This window comes from Solea senegalensis, linkage group LG16, assembly GCF_019176455.1.
Source record: "Solea senegalensis isolate Sse05_10M linkage group LG16, IFAPA_SoseM_1, whole genome shotgun sequence".
Classification (NCBI taxonomy): domain Eukaryota; kingdom Metazoa; phylum Chordata; class Actinopteri; order Pleuronectiformes; family Soleidae; genus Solea; species Solea senegalensis.
Window position 1 is genome coordinate 19,110,337 of NC_058036.1, and position 20,214 is coordinate 19,130,550.

The 20,214-nt window shown below is 42.3% G+C and overlaps 1 protein-coding gene across 5 annotated transcripts in view; it reads left to right on the top strand.

Annotated features, from left to right (window-relative positions):
- The window catches only part of tfb1m (transcription factor B1, mitochondrial), a 40,240-nt gene that overhangs the window by 5,686 nt on the left and 14,340 nt on the right, over nt 1-20,214 (top strand). Inside the window, exons 2-7 of one of the 5 annotated variants that reach the window (XM_044047056.1) lie at nt 2,602-2,705; nt 9,817-9,961; nt 10,516-10,667; nt 10,879-10,987; nt 11,064-11,215; nt 11,737-11,856. In XM_044047056.1, coding sequence (XP_043902991.1) covers nt 9,829-9,961; nt 10,516-10,667; nt 10,879-10,987; nt 11,064-11,215; nt 11,737-11,856 — 666 coding nt within the window. In that variant the 5' untranslated portion in view covers nt 2,602-2,705; nt 9,817-9,828. Of the gene's footprint in view, nt 1-2,601; nt 2,706-8,586; nt 8,625-8,649; nt 8,837-9,816; nt 9,962-10,515; nt 10,668-10,878; nt 10,988-11,063; nt 11,216-11,736; nt 11,857-20,214 lie in introns of those variants that run through there. The other 4 variants (XM_044047058.1, XM_044047059.1, XM_044047055.1 and 1 more) reach the window with 4 other exon arrangements.

The following is a 20,214-nucleotide window of genomic DNA, read 5'->3' on the forward strand; positions in this document are numbered from 1 at the left end:
TATTAATCGATTAATTGTCAACTATTTTGATAATCGATTAATTGGTTTGAGGCTTTTTTCATTCTTAAAACAAGGGTTAGGGTTAAATGTGAATATTTTCTTTGTTTCTTTGCTCCAGACAACAAAGAAATCATTAAAACTCAATCATTTTGATTTATGGACCAAGCGATTACTCGATTAATCGTGAAAATAATCGACAGATTAATCGATTATGAAAACAATCGTTGGTTGCAGCTCTATTCTTATTTAAAAAGTCATGTTTTGATCGAAAAGACTTATTGATTTAATGCATTTGCAGGCTCCAGTTTTGAAAAAAACTAAAATACTTGATACTTATGTTGTAATATGATGTCATGACGCCTTGAATTCCCTTGCTGTTGTAGATGTGTTACGCAAAGAATGAGCGCCGTGACCACCCACGCTTACCTGGACGTAAATCAAGAGAAAATGAAACAGATCTACGATATTAAATGGTTCCATATAGTGCGTGCCTAGTTGCATTTGTACTACACGTCTTCTTCTCGTGCTCTCACGACCACGCTGCGTTTGGAATGATAATGTAGGATCAGAAACGCCCTGAGAACGTTTACACTTCACCACACTGTATTAAATCTTCCCCATCCATTTTTATAGGTTACAGTTTGCGTTGCATGTGTGGTGGAGTCTATAGAGTGTCGTATAAAACGGGCCATTCCCCCCGTTTATTGTCTATTGTTTGGACATGTCCTCACAGGACACAAACTACTTATCACAAAAACAATGAGGTCCATTCTTTTTTAAAAAAGAGCGGAATGACAAAAGTGTCGCGTTTTAATCTTCAGTCAACCGCAGAGACCACTGCGCTCAGTAAATTCACACTGGTCTATTTAACATCAGCAGTCGGACGAGGAGTTAGGCTGTCATCGTCGCACACCAGTGCACTGACAGAGTCACGATTATGTCACTCGCGCTAAGAAAAAACACATGGACAAGAGTAGAAAAGCATGGATTTTGTGGGGTTTCAAATGTCTCCTCCATCAAATGGCCTGACACTCACTGTATACTGTACATGACCTCATATTAATTACACACCAAGAACCAGTTCACATCAGTCTACTCTTTATAGTGAAGTATCCTTTGCCACGTATCGAATGAGGTTTGGAGAAGATCTTGGGTTGCTATGGCGTTGGAGGACTTATTTTTAAACCGAGGCGGCGTGAGTTATAAGTGCCACAGTTCTGTGAAACATCCAAATGTGTCTAAACCGCATTTTTGGAATTCACGGGCCAGAGGCACACGTGTATACGAGCGGAGCCGTGCATGTGTCAGTGGCAGCTGTTGTTGAGGCCCCTGCAGACGTATGGGGAAGACGCTTGCACATGCAGCAGTGAGCTCCACCTTCCATTATGTTGTGTTTTCTGTGTGTGGACACAGACGTATATCTGTGAATAAAGTTGCCTAAATGCACACACACCATAGTCATGCACAGGCATACTGGTGACAGGAAGGAATGGGGTCACTGAGCTGATCATTTGTGTGTTTGAAAGCTTTAAAGCGCTGAATTTTAGGTTTAAATGCACATTTTCAATCCTCTACTTATCTATTACTTATTTGTTGTTGTTGTTGTGCAGCATTGCGTCTTATCTTATTAACAATGAACCAAAGTATTTCGGCCATTTAGCCAAAATGTGTGTCAAAAATATCGTTTTAGTTGAATTATTGTCCCGATCTATACACGTCTTATTCTACACACTGAAGAGAACATCGCCGCTTTTCACAGATCCGCACAAATATCACACAGTAATCATTTTTTTGATTTATAAGGATGTAAAAAATGTACCATTCCCTCTGATATCGCAATCGCAATTCCTGTCGAAATAATCTTAATTTGATATTTGTTCGTAAAATCGTCTGCCCAAGTTAAAATGCAATACTTTAACGTCTCAAATAGTCTTAAAAATGTAAATATCACAATATAATTGTCCTCAATATCAATAAAACAAATATTCATTATATATTAAATGTTTTTCCCATACAATTGTTTCACAGCTGATCGCTCTTTTCTGTCTATAAAGAATTTATAAACCAAACCCTGTCATTTTAGCGGAATAATTATCAATATACACTGATTTTTGGTCACGTGGTCGAACCCTAGGCTGAATATTGGGTCTACTGCACGGAGATGATGCTACACCTCACAGTTAAACTATGTCACCCTCAGCATGAGCAGTAAGTCAAGTGACACAGAGCTATAGTAATGTCATGAGGTAAGCTGCTGGTGAGTCACGTCGTGCCCCTCAAATCAATCTTGCTTCGGCAAATACCCTCGCTCGCTCGGTTTCAGTTTAAACAGGGAGGGACCAAAAAAAAAAAAACCCACTGATTTACAGTAAGAATCATTCATTTACGCGCCCAGAGTGGCGAGTGCACGGTCCAACATTCACATATCTGTCTTCTTCTTCTCCTTCAAGTGGCTGCTTGGCAGACTGAGCTCCACACAGACGTTGCAGAGCATGTGCCAAGCGAGAGAGGATGTGCACAGATAAAGAAGCTGGAACACACACACAAAAATGTTAATGAGTAATATCTCTGCTGCACCCGCTCCCTTTGTCTCGTTTCAAGCCATGATATCACTGAGTGCTCAGAGGCCGCATCAGCTGCACGGGGGTGTGTGGAGCCCCCCCGGACACTGACAGCAACATCAGCCACACCTGCCACTAGATTCTGTGAGTGACATTATTTGTTTTTATGTTGTTGTTGTTTTATTTTTTGTACTAAACGCAAGATGGCTTGCAGGAGACATGTCCTCCTGAAAGGCAGATGACTTCATGAGGATCAAATGGAATTCATTTTCGGCGTCATTGCAATCCTATAAATATTCAGAATGAAAGATGTCATCATGCTGCAGCCTCCTAGGGTTCTCAGTGTGTGCGTGTGTGTGTGTGTGTGTGCAACAGCTCCAGTCACATGGTGCTGCAGAGGTGTTTGAATGGGCGGATGTGAGAGAAAGTGAGGACAAAGGTTGTGTGTGAGCGAGCGAGCGAGCGAGTGCATATGATTTGCAAAACGCACACTGACACACTGACACTTCATGTGTTACTGCCTCACTGCACCATCGCTCCTGTTGTCTGGACAAAGTTGTGGGTTCCCCTCCTCAGAATCATTCAGAATAAATGGCTTATTCATTAACTACGTACAGTAGTTCACAGAAAAAAAGGTTTCATTCATGGCACATTCGTGCATGTATTCATTGTCACGATGCCAAACGTGTAGGGCCACTCACAGCACTGAGGGGTAGCCACATGGAAATCCATAGTATTTGAATATATAAAAAGTGGGTTGAATTAATTACACAACAAAGGGAAGAGTTGTTCCATTTACACGGGTCATAAACACTTGGACTTTGTTGGCTTCACAAAAGTGAGCACCTGTACCTGAGCTTCCGTTTCCCTGTGACTGCAGCTGTCAACTTAGAAGTGTGTTGTATTGTTGTGTCGGGCTGTTTCCCACACAAGGGAGAACATGGCAACGCTTGTATTATATGAGAGGGAGGAAGTTGACTTACCTGCTGTTGAGCTGTCCCCAGGTTTGAGCAATTAGTAGCCACACCGAGTCATCCAGGAGGGGGGAGAAAAAGTCACAAGAGGAGTCAAGTATCCGCTAATATCCACAAGCCTGTGTGGTCCACTTGTGGTGTCTGCTACTGAGTGGTGCCAAGAGCCATCTCAAACTCTTTCTCTCTCTTTCAGTTCTTTAGGTCGGGGAGGGAGGGAATGTCGAGAACACTTACACACTGTAACCTCCCTCCCTCTCTCTCTCTCTTGCTCTCACCCTCCCTCCCACTTTCACTCCCACAGCCTCTCCAGTTCTGCACTGCACAGCACAGCACTCTCAAACACACATCTCCTTTTTTTTTTTTTGTTCCACATCTCTATCCTCTCCAGAATCAAACTGAAGTGTAGAGTATGAGAATGAAAGGTTCGGATGAAAGAGGCCGTTGCCCGGCGAGGAGAAAGGCAGAGGTGCGTCGTGAAGTCCTTTGTCGCGAGGCCAGAACTTTCCTCTCAACTGAATCCTCCATTTTCCCTCCAGACCCTTTTTTTTTTTTGACTAGAGTCACAGACACTAAAAGTATAGCTCTATATTTAGCTCGGCCCACACTTGCCAACATGGGTGCTGTTAGCAGCTGAGACTAGCTGAATGCTAGATGCGTTGGCTGGCCGTACTACAGAGCTAATTCTCCCCAGTGACCCCCGGTGACAGCTGAACTCTACCATGCCATTTTCTCATGCTGGGAAAGTCCAGCGACAGCAGCCACCAAAACCCTAACAGTGGTCCAAGGAACCAGCAATTGCTGACATAGGAGGGGTGAGTGCGGCTAAGCTGTCCGGGGCTTTGGAAGCGACACGGCCTTTGAGGTCCTGCTGGTAGAAAACAATCTAAGTTAGGCCAGGAAGCTAAATTGGAGGTACAGTAATTGTGCTCTGCATCAACTGGAATAGCTGACCTTGCTGCCAGGATACTACAGTTCTGCTGCCATGTGCAGTGTTGCAGTACAAAGTAAACACACCTAAATTTGGTTTCCCCAACAAGGGATTTTTCCTCATTTGCATTGAGTGTCTGCTTTAAAATCCAACACATGACTTTAGTGCATTTATGTCGGCGTATTTTGGCCTAAAGACAGAAGTAACGGGCATTTTATTTTCCATGGCTAAGCACTGTTGCACTCTCTGTTGTGGAAACGTCTGCAGAGAAGATAGCGCCGCCATGTGTCGCTTCACCGTTTACCTCGGGAGCTCCGTTTGATCGAGTTGGTATCACTCGGGGAAACCCTGGCCTGCACGGCCTCGATATGTCATCAAATCAGCTAGCTCGTCATGCTAAAGTATCGCTGTTTTTAGCCGAGTGTCATCCGGAGGATCTCAACGTCGATTGGCCGACTTGAGCGATGGCGCGGTAGAAGCGTTCAGCGTGACTTTGAACTCAACACGCGACAAATTCATGCCGCGTCCTGTGTGAACACAACATAATTTATGTTTATATTTATTTTTATACACTTACAATACATACTTTTGGGAAGTATTTCCAATCTCTTTTGACCTATTAAATGGCCTTTTAAAGAAAAGACCATGACTTCCTTGATGACCACTTCCCGTATTTGTGAGCATAAAGGCCGCATCCGTGTCACATCAGCAATTCGAACAAGAACATTTGCGGCGTCAATGCATTTGTGAAGTGAATCCCTTTAATAACTAAATAACTAAAGGTCAATATTTTCTAAATTCTGGGTCTAATGTGTCATTCTGTTTTTCACGATTTGGCCACATTGACACAGCTGATAAAATACAGAGGCAGGACATTTGTAGGTCAGATCTTGTTTTCAGTTTCATAGTTAGTATAGTTGAGCGTTTTTGTGTTGTTTTACGCCGGCTGAAGTCATGAGATTTCACCTCAGACTGTGTGTTTTGGTTTGTTTTTTGTCTTTAAAGTGAACGTGTTGTATTTTCTCCAGAGGGAAATCCCTGGTGAACACAATGACCGTCTTATAACTAGGTGGGAAACCAAAGCAAACAAAAGATGCAGCAACTAACCAATAGATAAAAAAAAAAAAAATCACTGAGGAATTATATTGGATGGATTAAATTAGTCTTTTGTGTCTGACCTAATAGCAGTTTTGTTCACACATTCAGCCATTGCTGAATTATCTGGGTGTAGGTCTGATGTAATTTTCCCTTCTGTAAAATGAAAACACATTGAAGCAGACACAAATGCAGAGACAGAGGGACACCGAGAAACACACCCTGGAAAGGCTCTCTGGTTATTGTTAACTCTCTACATTCTTTCACCTTATTTGTTCATTTGTCTCTTCATACCTCGAGATTCATCCAAGAGTTCCCCAGCTCTTTTTTTTCTTTTTCTTAACCCATTTGTTGTCCTGTGTGTGTGACACTCGTAGTGAATCGGAGCAAAGACACACTCTGAAACACAAAGCACATTTGTTTGACAGACCCCTGTCACCCCTGAAGTCATGTGGTATCGGAGAAGAAGATCTATCCAAAGTGAGGTCATGAGAAGTGTATTTTGATTGAATGCCACAGTTCCCACACCCAAAAATGAAGTCATGAGGATGTGGTGGGATCCAGTTTAGGAAGAGGTTTGTTATGATTTCACTCTGTATATATAATGCCCACAGGACAGTGCTGCTGTCTGGGCCCACTGGGCCTGCGGTTGTTGTGAATCATGGTAGAAATGTGCGTCGGTTGGAAGTAACTGCCATTCCCACACTTATATAATGTGATCAGAATGAATAGCGCTGGCGTTTAATTAACACAAGATGGGTGATAAAATGTCGACAGGGGCCTTGAGATTTGACATCCATTTGTGAGGAAGCAAAGCGAATGAGGTGAGTGAGGTCCATTTCAGGAATGCTGCCGCCACACTTTTGATGCGTTGATTTCAGTTTGAGGCCAGTGATCTGTTTGAGCACAGTGAGATGAGACAAGGAAACAGGGAACATGTTGTTCCTGGCCCTACACCATTAACCTCTCCTTCCCTGACCCTCTTTTTAGGGTCCCTGCACAAAAAAGCCAACTAAATAAATGCAGATGGAACCTAGCATAGATAAAGGTTTTTATTTGTTTCCCTCGCCTAAAAAAATATTGCATTTCAAAGTAAATATCAACTTTAAAAATGTGGAGGAGGAGGAGCTTAAAAACTCAAGGAAGTCATGTGACAACATGTGGACATGAGCAGTGCAAAGTCTGACGCTGCTGAAGTGAAGCAGAGTGAAATGACAGAGGTTTTAGTAAAGAGATGCCTCGGCGTTCTCTTGTTTGGCACAGTTTGGCACAGTTTGGCACAGGTGCAATAGGCAGGATCACTGGGAAACTGATTGCACAGACTCAAGGCAATCTCTCTCATTCTGTCAATGCCGTGACGTGTTTTTAAAGTCTGACTCTCGTTTAGACTCTATCCTTCTTTTTCTTTTCTCTTTTGTTGGTGCATTTAACACCAATATGCAGTCAGCACTCATATAAAGTAAATTAGTGTGGTGGAACAGCGTGCTCTCTTTCTGAAATGACTCCTGTCAGGACGTGTGGAAGTGTCGTTCTCTCTCAGGTCACATTGTGACATTAAATCACATTGTGTTGAAAAGTTATTGTTCCACAATTCGAAATACATAAGCGGATATGGTTAGCGTTGGATAAAGAGAGGCATGTTTTTTAAATATGGAATTATCCCTTTACTATTACTGACCCGAGAAAGCAGAGCAACCTGAATTTAATGTCACGTCTCGCAGGACCCTTGGTATGTGGTTTTGTTGTCCCGAAAACACACAGCGCCCAGGAAACACTGGATATATTTGAGGATTGTTTTGACGCCACATTTCACAGTAAGACTTGGGCTCATGTAACACTACATCAACACACCAAAGGTCCTATAGTAAAACTGTCTTCTACGTGCCAGCAAATCTCACAATACCACAAAAACACCACAGCACATGTATCACAGGAGCACGATGATTACCACAGGAATGCCAATGCCGAAGTACCACAGCGTCTTTCATGTGGTTCTGTGCAATTGGAATTTCTTTTAAAAGGTCGACAGGAAAGTATGTCTAATTAGGGTTTGGGATTTTCGACTTCCATTCTTATCAAGCCATAGTAATAGTGTCCTGTCCAAAATGAAAAATGGACATAATTTAGTATTTGTGTAAAAAGAATCAACAACACCGTAACCACCAACCTCGTTCTCAGAGCCAGGGGCCGAGAGATTATACACTTTCAAACTGTAACATGGACGCTCATGTGAGTTACATATAAGACAAATCATCACATCCATCTCAGCAAAAACATTTGAAAGTAAAAATATCCCACACCACTGACACATATGCATTACATATAATTTATCCACTACCCTTTCTACCTATCTGATGGACAATAAAGTAAAGGGTTGTTACTAGATTAGTACTTTCAGGAATACTCACTACGTCAATTGACCTCATTCTCCTGATGTGTCTGTTTAAGTGATGACTTACCATCTCAGAAACGTCAGTTACTTATGCCTCATTTCCTGTTTTTGATGATCACACACACTACAGACTAGACTCTCTGGCGCCCCCATCTGTTAAAATGAGCCAATTCAGTCATAGTCATGCTCCTTTTAACAAAGTCATCATGGGTTTATAGGTCACATATTCAGGCTTTTAAAAACGTAGGGGTGTTGTTGAGTGAAAGTTATGATTCATTTTAAAACACATTTTTAATAGTGATACAAAATAGTAATAATTGTGCAAAAGTCACAAAATAGACCATTTTTCTCTCGTTTTTGTTCATAAAAACGAGCCATGTGAAATTTGAACTGTGACGTATTTTCAAATTTCACAAATTCAATCCGATTTTAAACATTTTGAGTACTTTTTGCTCAGGTGTGTTTATATAGTTGGTGAAAACTGGGAAATGTCGACCTCTGCTGGCTAAGAGGCGTCATCAATTCCACACTGTGTTTCAAGGGCAAAGCTAAACCCCGCCTACTTCAATCTGATTGGTCGAGGTTGTCAAACTCGCGAGCTCTCTGGTTAGTCGTACGTCAATCAAATGACGTAGAAGGAAGTGTGCAGGAGTCAAACGGCACCGGTGAGAAACGTGGGTACAACTGTTGTGTATTTTTCAGCTCCGTGTCCTCTCGGTGTTTGTTTGTTGTCTATTCAGTGTTCGCTCGGCTTTAAGAAACAATGGCGAGTGTTCCGGTTCAACTCTGAGCCGTTCCGAATGCGCTCTGCTGAAGGGGGTTTGGACTTAATGCTAAGCTTAGCTGTACATGCTAACAACTGTGTCACAGCTCAGTAATGTCAACAGTAGGTTAAAGTGGAATTCTCACCTTGAACGAGCACAGTTTTGCATCATTCCAATGAGGAGCTGATAGATTATATCTGAATTGTGCAGCTAAATTACTTATAATGTATAATAACAGTAATGACAAATTGTAATTCTGAGCATTCTTTTTATTTATTGTTGTTGACAGCACTGTCTGACAGCAGCAGTTAAAATATAAACACCTCATGCAGTGACGTGTCTTCCAAAAGTGCTATAAAAGTGTAGTAATCCTATATTTCACGTCTTCGTCTTAAATTATCTTTTGTTCTGCTATAAATCCACAAGATGGTGCAAGAGATCCTGTCATAGGACAGTGACATTGACACAGTAATCCCTTCAGCATTAACTCAGCTCAAGGCCTGACAGTGGAAATCAATACCATGACCTGATAAAATAGTAATTGGAATCCATAATAGTTTGCCATAATTGACAGGCGTCCTATTGATTAAGAACACTAAGTTCTAGAGACTGTGCATGTTTGGAGTTTATAGGTTAAAATAAAGCACGCTCACTAATTATACAAGAGAAAATCACACACTGAAATAAAATAATAATACAAAAATACTATTACTTTTTGTTTTGTTTTTACAAACGTTTTATGTGGCTGCCAAAACGGCAGTATTTATTATTTTTGGGTTAGATTTACTTTAATTTATGTAACGCGTATTAAGAATAAGTAAACTATCAATCCTCAAGATATATATGTTTATTTCAGTATATACTTTTTATTTTATGAATGTGTTGAACTAGATAAATATGTATATGTCTTTGGTAGAGACTTCTATATACAGTACTCACTGAAATGAAATTATTATATGGGACAGCATATCAATGGACGTCAGTCTAGAATGCACATACAACTTTGAAATACTATGATTGACATTACCATTAATGTTTTATGCCTCTTAAATTCTCTTCCTTCTCCAAAAATGTGTGGGTGTGTTGTCTGTTTGTTTTTCAGTTCATCCGAACGATGGCTGCCTCGAGAAAACTGCCATTGTTCCGTCTGCCTCCCCTGCCGACTGTAGGTGAGCTGATAAAGCTGTACAACCTGCGAGCTGAGAAACAGCTGTCCCAGAACTTTCTTCTGGACTTGAAGCTCACAGGTTAGTCGTCTCGTCTCCCCCTTTCCTTAGCTTTCTTCACTTTCTCTCGCTGCAATGCACCAACAGCTGCAAGCTGTTGTTGTTGTTTGTTACTGTGTAAGAACCACACCACACTGTGTTTTTGACAGCACACCCGATTGCTCAGCTCCACGCAGCCTTGTTTTAAGGCATTGGAATCGACAGGCTTTTCTACATGAGGGGGCTGCTAAAATGAATGAACCCGAGCCAACTATTCGCAGCTCTTGAGGAGCTCAGGCCTTAATATAATTTCCAATGATGCAGTGCAGGTCTCATCTGCTCCTGTGTCCTTGGACAAGGTTGCTACATTAATACATATCGTCTTATCTTCAACACACACAGGCAGACAGGTAGTGCAGCATCACACACTATTAATCTTAATTTGGATACCTGAGAAAACACCAGGGTCTGGTGGTGTGGTGTAATTTATATGATGTATGTGGTCATTCCATGTAAAATTGACATATTGAATGCAAAACTGTTCATTAAGCATATTTCTGTAATTGAGTTGGTTGTGTGTTTTTTATCTTTTTTAGACAAAATAGTGCGCCAGGCAGGCAGTTTGAGGGATGCCTATGTGTGTGAGGTGGGTCCGGGTCCCGGGGGCCTGACCCGCTCTATCCTCAATGCCGGTGCTGCTGACTTGCTTGTGGTGGAAAAAGATACACGTTTCATTCCCGGGCTGAAGGTAAACTGGGCAGCCACAATAACACTGGCTTATGCACAAGGTCATTTGGTCACTGTGCAGAAAAGCCTCTAACACCTTCATCTGTCAGTTGCCTAAAACCAGTTAATCTTTTCTCAGCTGTGGCCTCATTATCTGCTTGCACAATGACTGATGGCCATCTAGTCATTTTTTTTCCTCCTCATCAAGTGTCATATCACGTTCATATCCTCAGCTGTTGTCAGAGGCAGCACCGGGGAAGTTGAGGATTGTCCACGGGGACATACTCACCTACAGAACAGACCGGGGATTCCCGCAAAGTATCTCAAAGCCATGGGAGGGAGGTGAGAAAATGAAACGACATAAGCTGTTACTGTGGAGTGCGAAGGAATGGCAATGTGTGAAATTGTGTTTCCACAGATCCACCAAATCTTCACATCATAGGGAATCTTCCATTCAGCGTCTCAACCCCCCTCATCATCAAGTGGCTGGAGAACATTGCCAACAGGACTGGGCCCTTCGTCTACGGGCGCACTCGGCTCACGCTCACCTTCCAGGAAGAGGTGGCAGAGGTGTGACAACGCTATTACATGTAACCTGTATGATATTTGCACAAAGCTTTGAATACTGAGTATGAAGGTGTCACTTTTTTTTCACAAAAAACATAATTAAGAGAAACTTAAAATAATCTGATCCAGTTTTTGACTTTGGCAAAGGGTGAAAGGTGCAGAAAACTGTGAAGGTGCAGTGTGTAACCTGTAGTGATTTGTTCTTCAAGAATAGAAATGCTGTAACATTGTTTGTGTGCGGCGTTCTTTATCTGAAAACTTGATTGTCAAGCAGTATTATCAGACCTGACTGAGGAGTGTGTTTGTGTGTTTTCACCGGCGGTGCAGGGGAAAGATGCGTTTATCACGTCAAACTGCTGACTTCTTTACTATCACAATGTTGCTGTTGCCTCAGTCTGTCTTGATTCAGCATGGATTTGTGGAGCTGATTATAATTAATTATCATCGTGTGAACTCATTTTGAATCTAACAGACATTTGTTTGTATTTAAAAATTTGAATAATTTATACTTTCTCCCCATCTAGAGGTTGACTGCGAGCACTAGCAGCAGACAGAGGAGTCGTCTGTCCGTCATGGCTCAGTATCTCTGCACCGTCCGCAGCCGCTTCACCATCCCTGGACGGGCCTTTGTCCCTAAACCAAAGGTAGGACTTCAAATGAATGAATGAAATGAAAATAAATCATGTGTTTACATTAACTGTGATAATTCACCTCAGGGATGTTGATGTTTTGGTTTGTTTATAAGGCCACTTTCATTAACCAGGCAAACAAACATGGCATGTTTCTGACTTGCGGTGGTCTATTTGAATTTAATTTTCTACTGACTTGTGCCATGCACTGCCAAAAGCAACTCTTTCGCTGTATATTCCAGATCTTCCTCCTCCTACATATTACTCTCTTTTTTTTTGTTGTCAACACATGAACTTGTTAGGGATGTGAAGAAAGTTTACAGTTTATCTCAGTCCTCTGCAGTAGAACGAAAGTGTCAAATTACTATATCACAGTCCTCAACCCGAGATGACAGCGGGACCTTTCTGCATCACCCAAATAATCTCTGCTCATCATCTGGTCCCACATAATCTGTCAGAAGACATCACCACATTGCAATCTCTCTTCCTCTTCTCGCTCTTCTTGCTTTAAGGCCTCATTAAGCATGTGTTGAATCGGTGTTGTGTCTGATCTTCGTAATGATGCCTGTTGGATATTTCAAACGTGGCATGATCACACTCGTGTAATGAGGTCCTAGTTCTTTTTAGGACCAATCTCTCCCTCTCTCTCTTCAAAAGAAAGGCGTTCACTCTTTGCACAACAGATGTCTATATTCCAGGGTTAAGCTTTATTGCAGGATTAGTGTTACATTAAACGTTTGAATTATCGATATTGGATTATAGACTATAGAGATTATAATACTTCCAAGATTAGACTTTTTTACAAACTCGGCACCGCCGTTCCATCTTAACACAAATGAGATCATGGGTGTGTCTTCCTGAATTGAAACGTAGGTGTTAGGTTGGATGTCAAGCGTAGACTCCCACTGTGTTGAAGGTTGAAGATGTGATGGCTCTTTAGGTGACCCACAGCCGGTAAATATTTAATCTGCCACATGGAGTAACGTTCAACAGACTGAACGGGATCGGCGCTAATGGTTTATTCTCTTAGAAGAGAGGGCTGCCGATGTTTATTTAATCACCCTAAGCTGCTTTTCCGTGCCTTTTTATTTCACTCTCGAGTCTTTTTAAAGCCGCGTCCTCGACACGCACATGTGTTGGTATGCATGTGAAGTGAAGACGCCGGTGCACATGCATGATGAATCAGCGCCTCGGCCACACAGGCCGTATAACCCCCACTAAATGTTTTAATGGACACTTGGTCTGACTGGTGTCATTAGTAGCGTTGATGGAGTAGCATGTGATGAACGGGCCTCCTGCCACTGACGTCCGAGTGCTCAGCGTGTGTCACTCCTGTCAAACAAGGCCTTTTTTTTTAACTACTCTGTACTGTATTATAATTCATACAAAAAGCCGCGTGGCTCTGTGTTGTTTATTGGTGCACGCCAGAGCAATTACGCAGAATTGCATAAACAATAAAAACGTCCGGCCTGATTTATGGGACGACATCAAAGTGCTGGTTGGACGGGGGATTGAGGTTGTGACACAGACTTCAAACTACATCAACACATCATTCGATAGAGGAGAAGGGATGAAAAATATTCTCATAATATTACTAATGGTTTCTCTATTGAGTGTTGATACTGCTCTTTATAGAGCAAGTCTGAAATGGCAGAAGATATTTATAAAAGTCATCAGGGCTAAATAGCCTTCTTTTTGGGTAGAAGTTAATTATAATGGCGGAGTAACTGCCAAATATCAAATATTCATATTCCTCTTTCGCTCCGTCTCTCCCTCTCCTTCAAGATGTGCCTTTTCATGGAGTGTGTGTGTGTGTGTGACTACCCCTAAACCTTGTAGCCAATAATTGGTATTATGTTGTTCTCGCTGAAGCTTTGGGATCACTGATGGTGTTAATGAAGAGGGATTTGTTGAAATGAAAAGCACAGCTGGGCTTTTTTTGTTGTTGTCTGTTGCTGGCATGTGTTTGTCATCACCTGAGGCTTTTGTTTTTTGTTTTATTTTCCATTTTTTTGGCTATGATATTGTTGCCTCTCCACAATTGTGTACCGCGCAGTAGAAAATGTCTTGTCAATTCTTGTCAGAAAAGCCAAAGCTGTTTGATCAGTGGCTTCAGATGCCTCCCCCCTCCCCTTCCCCCTTAACCTCCACTACAGAGAATTCAATATGCAGTAGCAGGTGCTGCATGACACTGCACATATGGTGATTAGTGCTGTGTGGGGGAAAAAGAACAACATGTGAGCTGGTTTAATACTCAATTGGACAAACACTGAGTCACAAAGAGCCACTGAACCGCCCGAAAGATGGAGATAAGAAAATAGCATCAGTTAAAGGTGGGAGGACGGGGAAGTGCAGGTTGATTGGCCAGATGATTTGAACCTATGGGATCTGAGCAATGCAGGCTAATGGGATAATGACAAGGGGAAATGTTGAATCCATTTTACATTAGCAGCTGCTGGGGTCCATATTGACGTCGGGTGGGCAGATTGGCTCTTATCCTTGATGTTTAATTTGTCTGCCTTGTTCTTCTTCGCCCCCGGACTGCAACCTCTCCTGTGTCACATTGAGTCTCAGAGATTGTCCTTGAAGGTATCTGTGTGAGTGGCAAGCGGGTTATTTGATGGCGCTGCCCCGGGCTCAGAGTGTCCTCAGTCTGTCCTGCTGCAGATCACACCTGTCTCTCTCCCTCTCCTTATTAGTCGCTCTTCTCCTGTTAATTCCTATACAAATGGACAAACTGAGCTGAGACAGATTGAGTTGCACAATCCTGAAATTGCTTTTGTCATTCGCAGCCGTGTCACACCATATTATTATCTGTAAGATTTCTCTAAGGAAGCACGTCTCTGTTGGTGCCTTAGTTATTATACACATTTCTAATTTATATTCTGGTCAGAGGTCAGGGGGATTTAGAGTGTACGCTATCATCTGCATCCTTAGCAAGATTCAACCTCATTGCCTCTTTACATAGAGAATAGCTGTTTTGCAGAGCAGAGTGTCTTCTCCTCTCTCCTCTCCTGCCTCCCCACTTTGCTGCATCTCAGAAGAGTTGTATAATAGATGCTCCATCACGAGCAATCTATTGTTTCTTCTGTATAGGAGGGCTCTGTATTGTGGTGGTGTTAATTGATGGAGGTATTGAGGAGATGGAGGAAGCGAGAAGGTGATACAGGTGAAAGCAGCTATGAAAGGAAACCAGTTGGAGGAAGGACATAAGAAATGGTTGGGGATGATTTAAAAAAAAAAAAAAGCACAGTGGGTTAAAAGAAAAGGAAGAAATCGGATGTAAGACACTGGAAAATAAGAAAAAAGCCTCTGCCACATATTTAGGCAGCTAAAGACGGACTCATGACAGAGATCGATCTGAGGGGAGATTGAGATGTACCTCCAGCATATGGTTATCCGACTGAGCCGGTCATCAGTTCGCTGTGAGTAACGGCCGCATCAGCCAACATCCGCCAACTAAGTGAGCCTCACAGGAGGAGTAGAGCCCCGCAGATGTTCACCTTATTACACAAGCACGGACGCAAGAGCGCAGGCCAGATGAGAGTATTAAATTTAAGAGTTTTGTTTTTTTTTAATGCTGCCTTGAGCATCCATCATGGCCAAAGGCTGTCAGGGAGCATTATTTAAACCAGCGCAATAACGACCTAGAAAATATATCAATTTATATGCTTTTCTCTTGTGCTGAGATGTAATTTTAAATTAAAATAAGTCACTTTGTTGAAGTCAGACAGTGTTTCCATGTTGAATGCGACCCGTCTCAGTCCAGCGCGCTGCTCTGGCAGTGATGGATCCCTTCACTGTGACCTGAGGTGGCCCAGCCCTCAGCTGAACAGTAAGAGTGAGAATCTACTCCTGCCACATATTCCACAGGCGCACAATTCATCCAGGCCCATCTCATAAACGGGGTCAAGCGTGGTATCAAGAGAATCGAGGAAAAGTTATTTCAATGACTCGTGCCAGCCCTGTAAACGCCCGAAGGCATGATCTCAATATATTTCAGACCCAAGGTAAAGGAAAGCTTAAAATACTCTCCTCCTTCTTCTCCTCCTCCTCCTCCTCGTTTCTCCCCTAAACAAAACGCAGAGGTTGGCAGTGTTTGCGTCTGTGCATCTCCAGAGATGTATTGCTCCTCCTAATGTGAAACTGTGGTACTTGGAGTCGGTGCTCAGAGTTGAGCTGATTCAGCGCTGTTTAATCTGCGAGCATGCCAAGAGAATATGCAAGTGCTTAGAGGAACTGATAAGAAAATGCAAACAACACACACACACACACACACACACACACAGGAATCATCTTGTTTGGCATGAACCTGAAATGTAATTTTAATGTGCAGAAAGATTTCATGACTTTATAGAAGGATGATGGTGTAGGTCGGATTTAGTGGGTGAGCTGATTAGAGCGTTTTTTCTCTCCCGATGCGTCCACATCTTTCAACAGTTGAGGTCATAGAAATACGACGAGCCTCACGTGATGCCCGCTGCTCCAAGCTGAAATATTGAAGGACCATCTTCGGCCTGTCAGAGTGCATTGTTTTCCCCACGAGCTCTACCTTTGTCATCTCCATAGCTTTTTACTGCCTTTCTCAGCAGTTTACTGCGCAGCCAAGGTCGTTGCTGTTACTCCCCCCCCCCCAGCCTTGCGCCGTGGGCGTCGGGGAGCAGGGGAGCGCGGCTCCCAACAAAGGAAGGTCATTCCCCATCAGCGTTGATGACCATGTTATATCTTCAGTGTGAACCTTCTCGGGCGTAACAGCTGTCCAAAATAAAGAGCCGCACATTAAGTGCGGTGGCATGAATTTTGAGGTTTAGTGAGCGATTGCGTGACAGTTGCTCAACATATATAAAGCAGCGCGGCGTCCATCTCGTTCTTTGTGTCTTCCGGCATGACTGGTGAGCAGTCAGTGCTTTATTATGTCCCACATCGCCCCCTTTTTCTTTGTGGAAAAGCTATTTGCTGGTCAACAGGATCACAAATGTACTGTATATGGAACAAAGTAAATAATCTGCTCAATGAATGAGGCCGTGGAGTCGAAAGGAAAAAAAGCCTTATGCATGATTAACCCCTGCCTTAAAATGACTAGGGCTTACCTCGTCTAAGCTCACATTCCAGATCTGTCGCAGCAGCGACTCCGGGTTAAAGCCTTTGATGGAAAATATAGGTTAAATACACAGAGGAGCAGATCTTATTAGTGTTTCCCCATGAGAAGGAGTAGTTATTTGATCTGCACTCTTGTTGCATAACCAAGAGGAGTGGGAGAATGAGAGGAGGAAGAGAGAGCGAGAGAGAGCCTTAAATAATCCATGTTTGTTTCAATGAAGCACATCTTACTCAACCGACATCGATGGTCCAGTCGGTTGTAGTTGGAGCCCAGATTCTCTTGGAGAGTCATGATTTAACAAGCAAACATATGAAGGTTAAATTTAAGGAACACATTTTGTAGCTGAAGCTTAAATTAAACTTTTATCATCTTTCTCTTGTTCGGATTATTCACAGTAGATCTGTACTTTCCTTCATCTCGGCATTCCAAATTTTCTTGAAACAAAAATGTAAAATGTTTTGTCTAATATGAAAATAAAATTACTTTTTGATGACCTGAATTGAAATTTACAAAGAAATAAACCATAAAAGCACTTATATATAATATATATAACATATAATAATGAATTGGTAGTTGCTGCCTAATTTCCTCCTCTTCTTTCTTCTAAAATTCTAAATTTGGTGAACAATGAACAAGGACTTTATTCAAGCATCTGTCCTAGACAAACAATGAAGTCCTTATATTTAAGAAATTGGAATCAGTTAGTATTTTTGCATGTTTGTTTGATAAATGAAACATTAATCAACTTTCATAAATATTGCAGATACATTTTCTCAATTGAATTTTTCTCTTCTTTTCTGTTTTACTGTTTACTGCTGCGTGTTACTGATTATCTGAAGCTGTCATTTGTCCGTCCCTTTAAGGCACACTGAAAGACACTAATCATTGGTTATATTTAAACGGTTATTTAAACGGAGCAAAGCGTTTTTTCCCTCAGCTATTTCCTGCATTTAATTGCACATTATCAGCAGCTACTTAACATGTTGCCATTTAGCGCGTGATTTTGTGTCAGATTAAGTCACACAACTAAGATAAAAATGCATCCCCTTAAGCTTAACCATGGCTGCTGCTATTATATTTTCATTCAATTCTTGTATTTATGTTGTCCCAGTAAGGAATGACAAGAACAGGTTGGGGTTTTTAGAAGAATCTCCTTCTTTTAAAACCTTTTTGCGCCGATAGTCATGTTTTATGGATACTTACTTTAGTTGGACGGACGCTGCCGTCCGCCCACACTCAGCACGGCCTGTACCAGCCAGCGACCTCTTACATTTTGGCCGATGATGAAAGGATGAAAAGCTGTCTCCGTCCTCGTGAGGCACACATTAAAGGCACACAACACAGACCAAGTACAGCAGGGCACGTTGCTTTCACAAAATAGTTTTACTGGTAAAAAATAGAACTACTTGCACAAGCACGTTGAGACACCTGTATCAGAACTTGTGAACTGTTCATCATCACAAATATGCTCTGGCAAAGTAAGAAGTGCTGAAGCGTCCACAAAAATAAGCTGCAGTTATCAAAATAATAAATCAGTGTCTTGGTACAGTATATGCAGGACTTTTTTTTTTTTTTTCTTCAACTTTTAGGACCTATAGTCACTTTGCACTCTGCTAATGATATTGCGTGCTGATGATCAAGCTGCACAGCCACAAATAAAGAGAAACCTCTAGCTCCCGTTTACCCCTCTAAATCCTCGCAGATGGCAATTGTTCCCTTATTTTCTAGAGTGCCAGGTGTGTTATGTATTTTGTCCTGGTCCAAGAAACTCTGTCAAATAAAACAACACAGGTAAAGGTGCACTGAGTCGTCGTCGTCTTCTTATAAAGAAGATATGGTATGAGCATGGTATTGTATCTTATTGAAACAATCTGAAGGAATTCTCATCTCTCTGTAAAAACAAATACCTTTTCCAAAGCCCGGATACTTGTGTACAGCTGCCGCAGAACCTACAGTGAACCACACATTTATAAAATACCACACTCGTGTCTTTGCAAATGAAACTCGTGTTGAGTGAAGACTTGCTGTGCTTTGGGAAAAGAAGAGTAAAGAGGATTTAAAATAACCCTCAAAAGCTGCACTGGACTGTACACAAGCACCCAGTCGACTTAGTCTGGCAGAACAAATAAAAAAAAAATCCAATGAAACATTTGTTAATGTATAATTCATGTACAAAAACAACTCGATTTAAAAATAATAATAATAAAACAAAGAAGTATTAAAAAACGTGTCATCATGAGACGATTTTGGCACATTCTCCAAACACGTATCGTGTCAGTATTAGTTGATGACATGGCACATTCTTCACTTTGTTTATTGCATTGGCTATGGTGCCTCGGCAGTGAGTTGTTGTCAGGAGGCCAGCTCTGATGCTGTCTGTGCTGGATGAGGGGGGGTGGGGGCAGAACCCGGACCCCAGTGGACTGTTGAGGCTGGCAGTGGTAACCACAGAGACGCCAGAGATGCCCGTGGTGTGCAGGAAGCAACCTGCAGGTGGCGAGCTGGGCCTAGCCATCTGCTCTCCCCCCCCAGAGGAGGCTGCATGTTTATGAGAGAGACGGAGAGAATGTGCACTCCTATACGTCGAACCCGACGTCTGTCTGGGGCACAAATAACAATATCTATCCAATACCTTTTAGATTTAGTAAGAATGTAGACGTTCTGTGGATCGTGCTCTTTTTAAAGTGTGACAGTGCTTCTGACATACGAGTAGGTGGGAGTTTTGTTTATGCATATCTGGTGTGTGTGTATATGCGGTGGGCAGGCGAGCTTTCAGCATGCATCAGCGCTCCTCATGTCAGCGATCACAGCCGTGTGGCATGTGACACAAGCAGGGACAGTGAGAGTGGCTTTAAAAAAAGATCGGACTGACAGGTATAAAATAAAAAAAACACCCCGCTATGGCAGCATAGTCAAGTGGCCACAGTTTAAGAGACTGAGAACTTCCCACTGTGCACACGGACACTGCTGCTGACGCACTTGTAAAACAAGTCACATATGGAGAATGACTCAAACCTTTTTTAGCTGCCTGCCACACAGCTACCCGCTCGACCACGTCTCAAGAAGCATCTCCCCTCCATTTTTTGCTTCTCTGCCACTGCACCATTAAACATCTGCTCGTCCCTGGGAGATTATATTATTTTTTTGCATGATATAGACAGTGGTGACCATGAAGCTTCCCTCGTGTCACGAACTATTAAAGGGGTTTCAGTGAAAAGCAGTGCGAGCAGAAGCTCTGGGGGTAACGCTTATTGAGCCGTGGCGAGACAAAG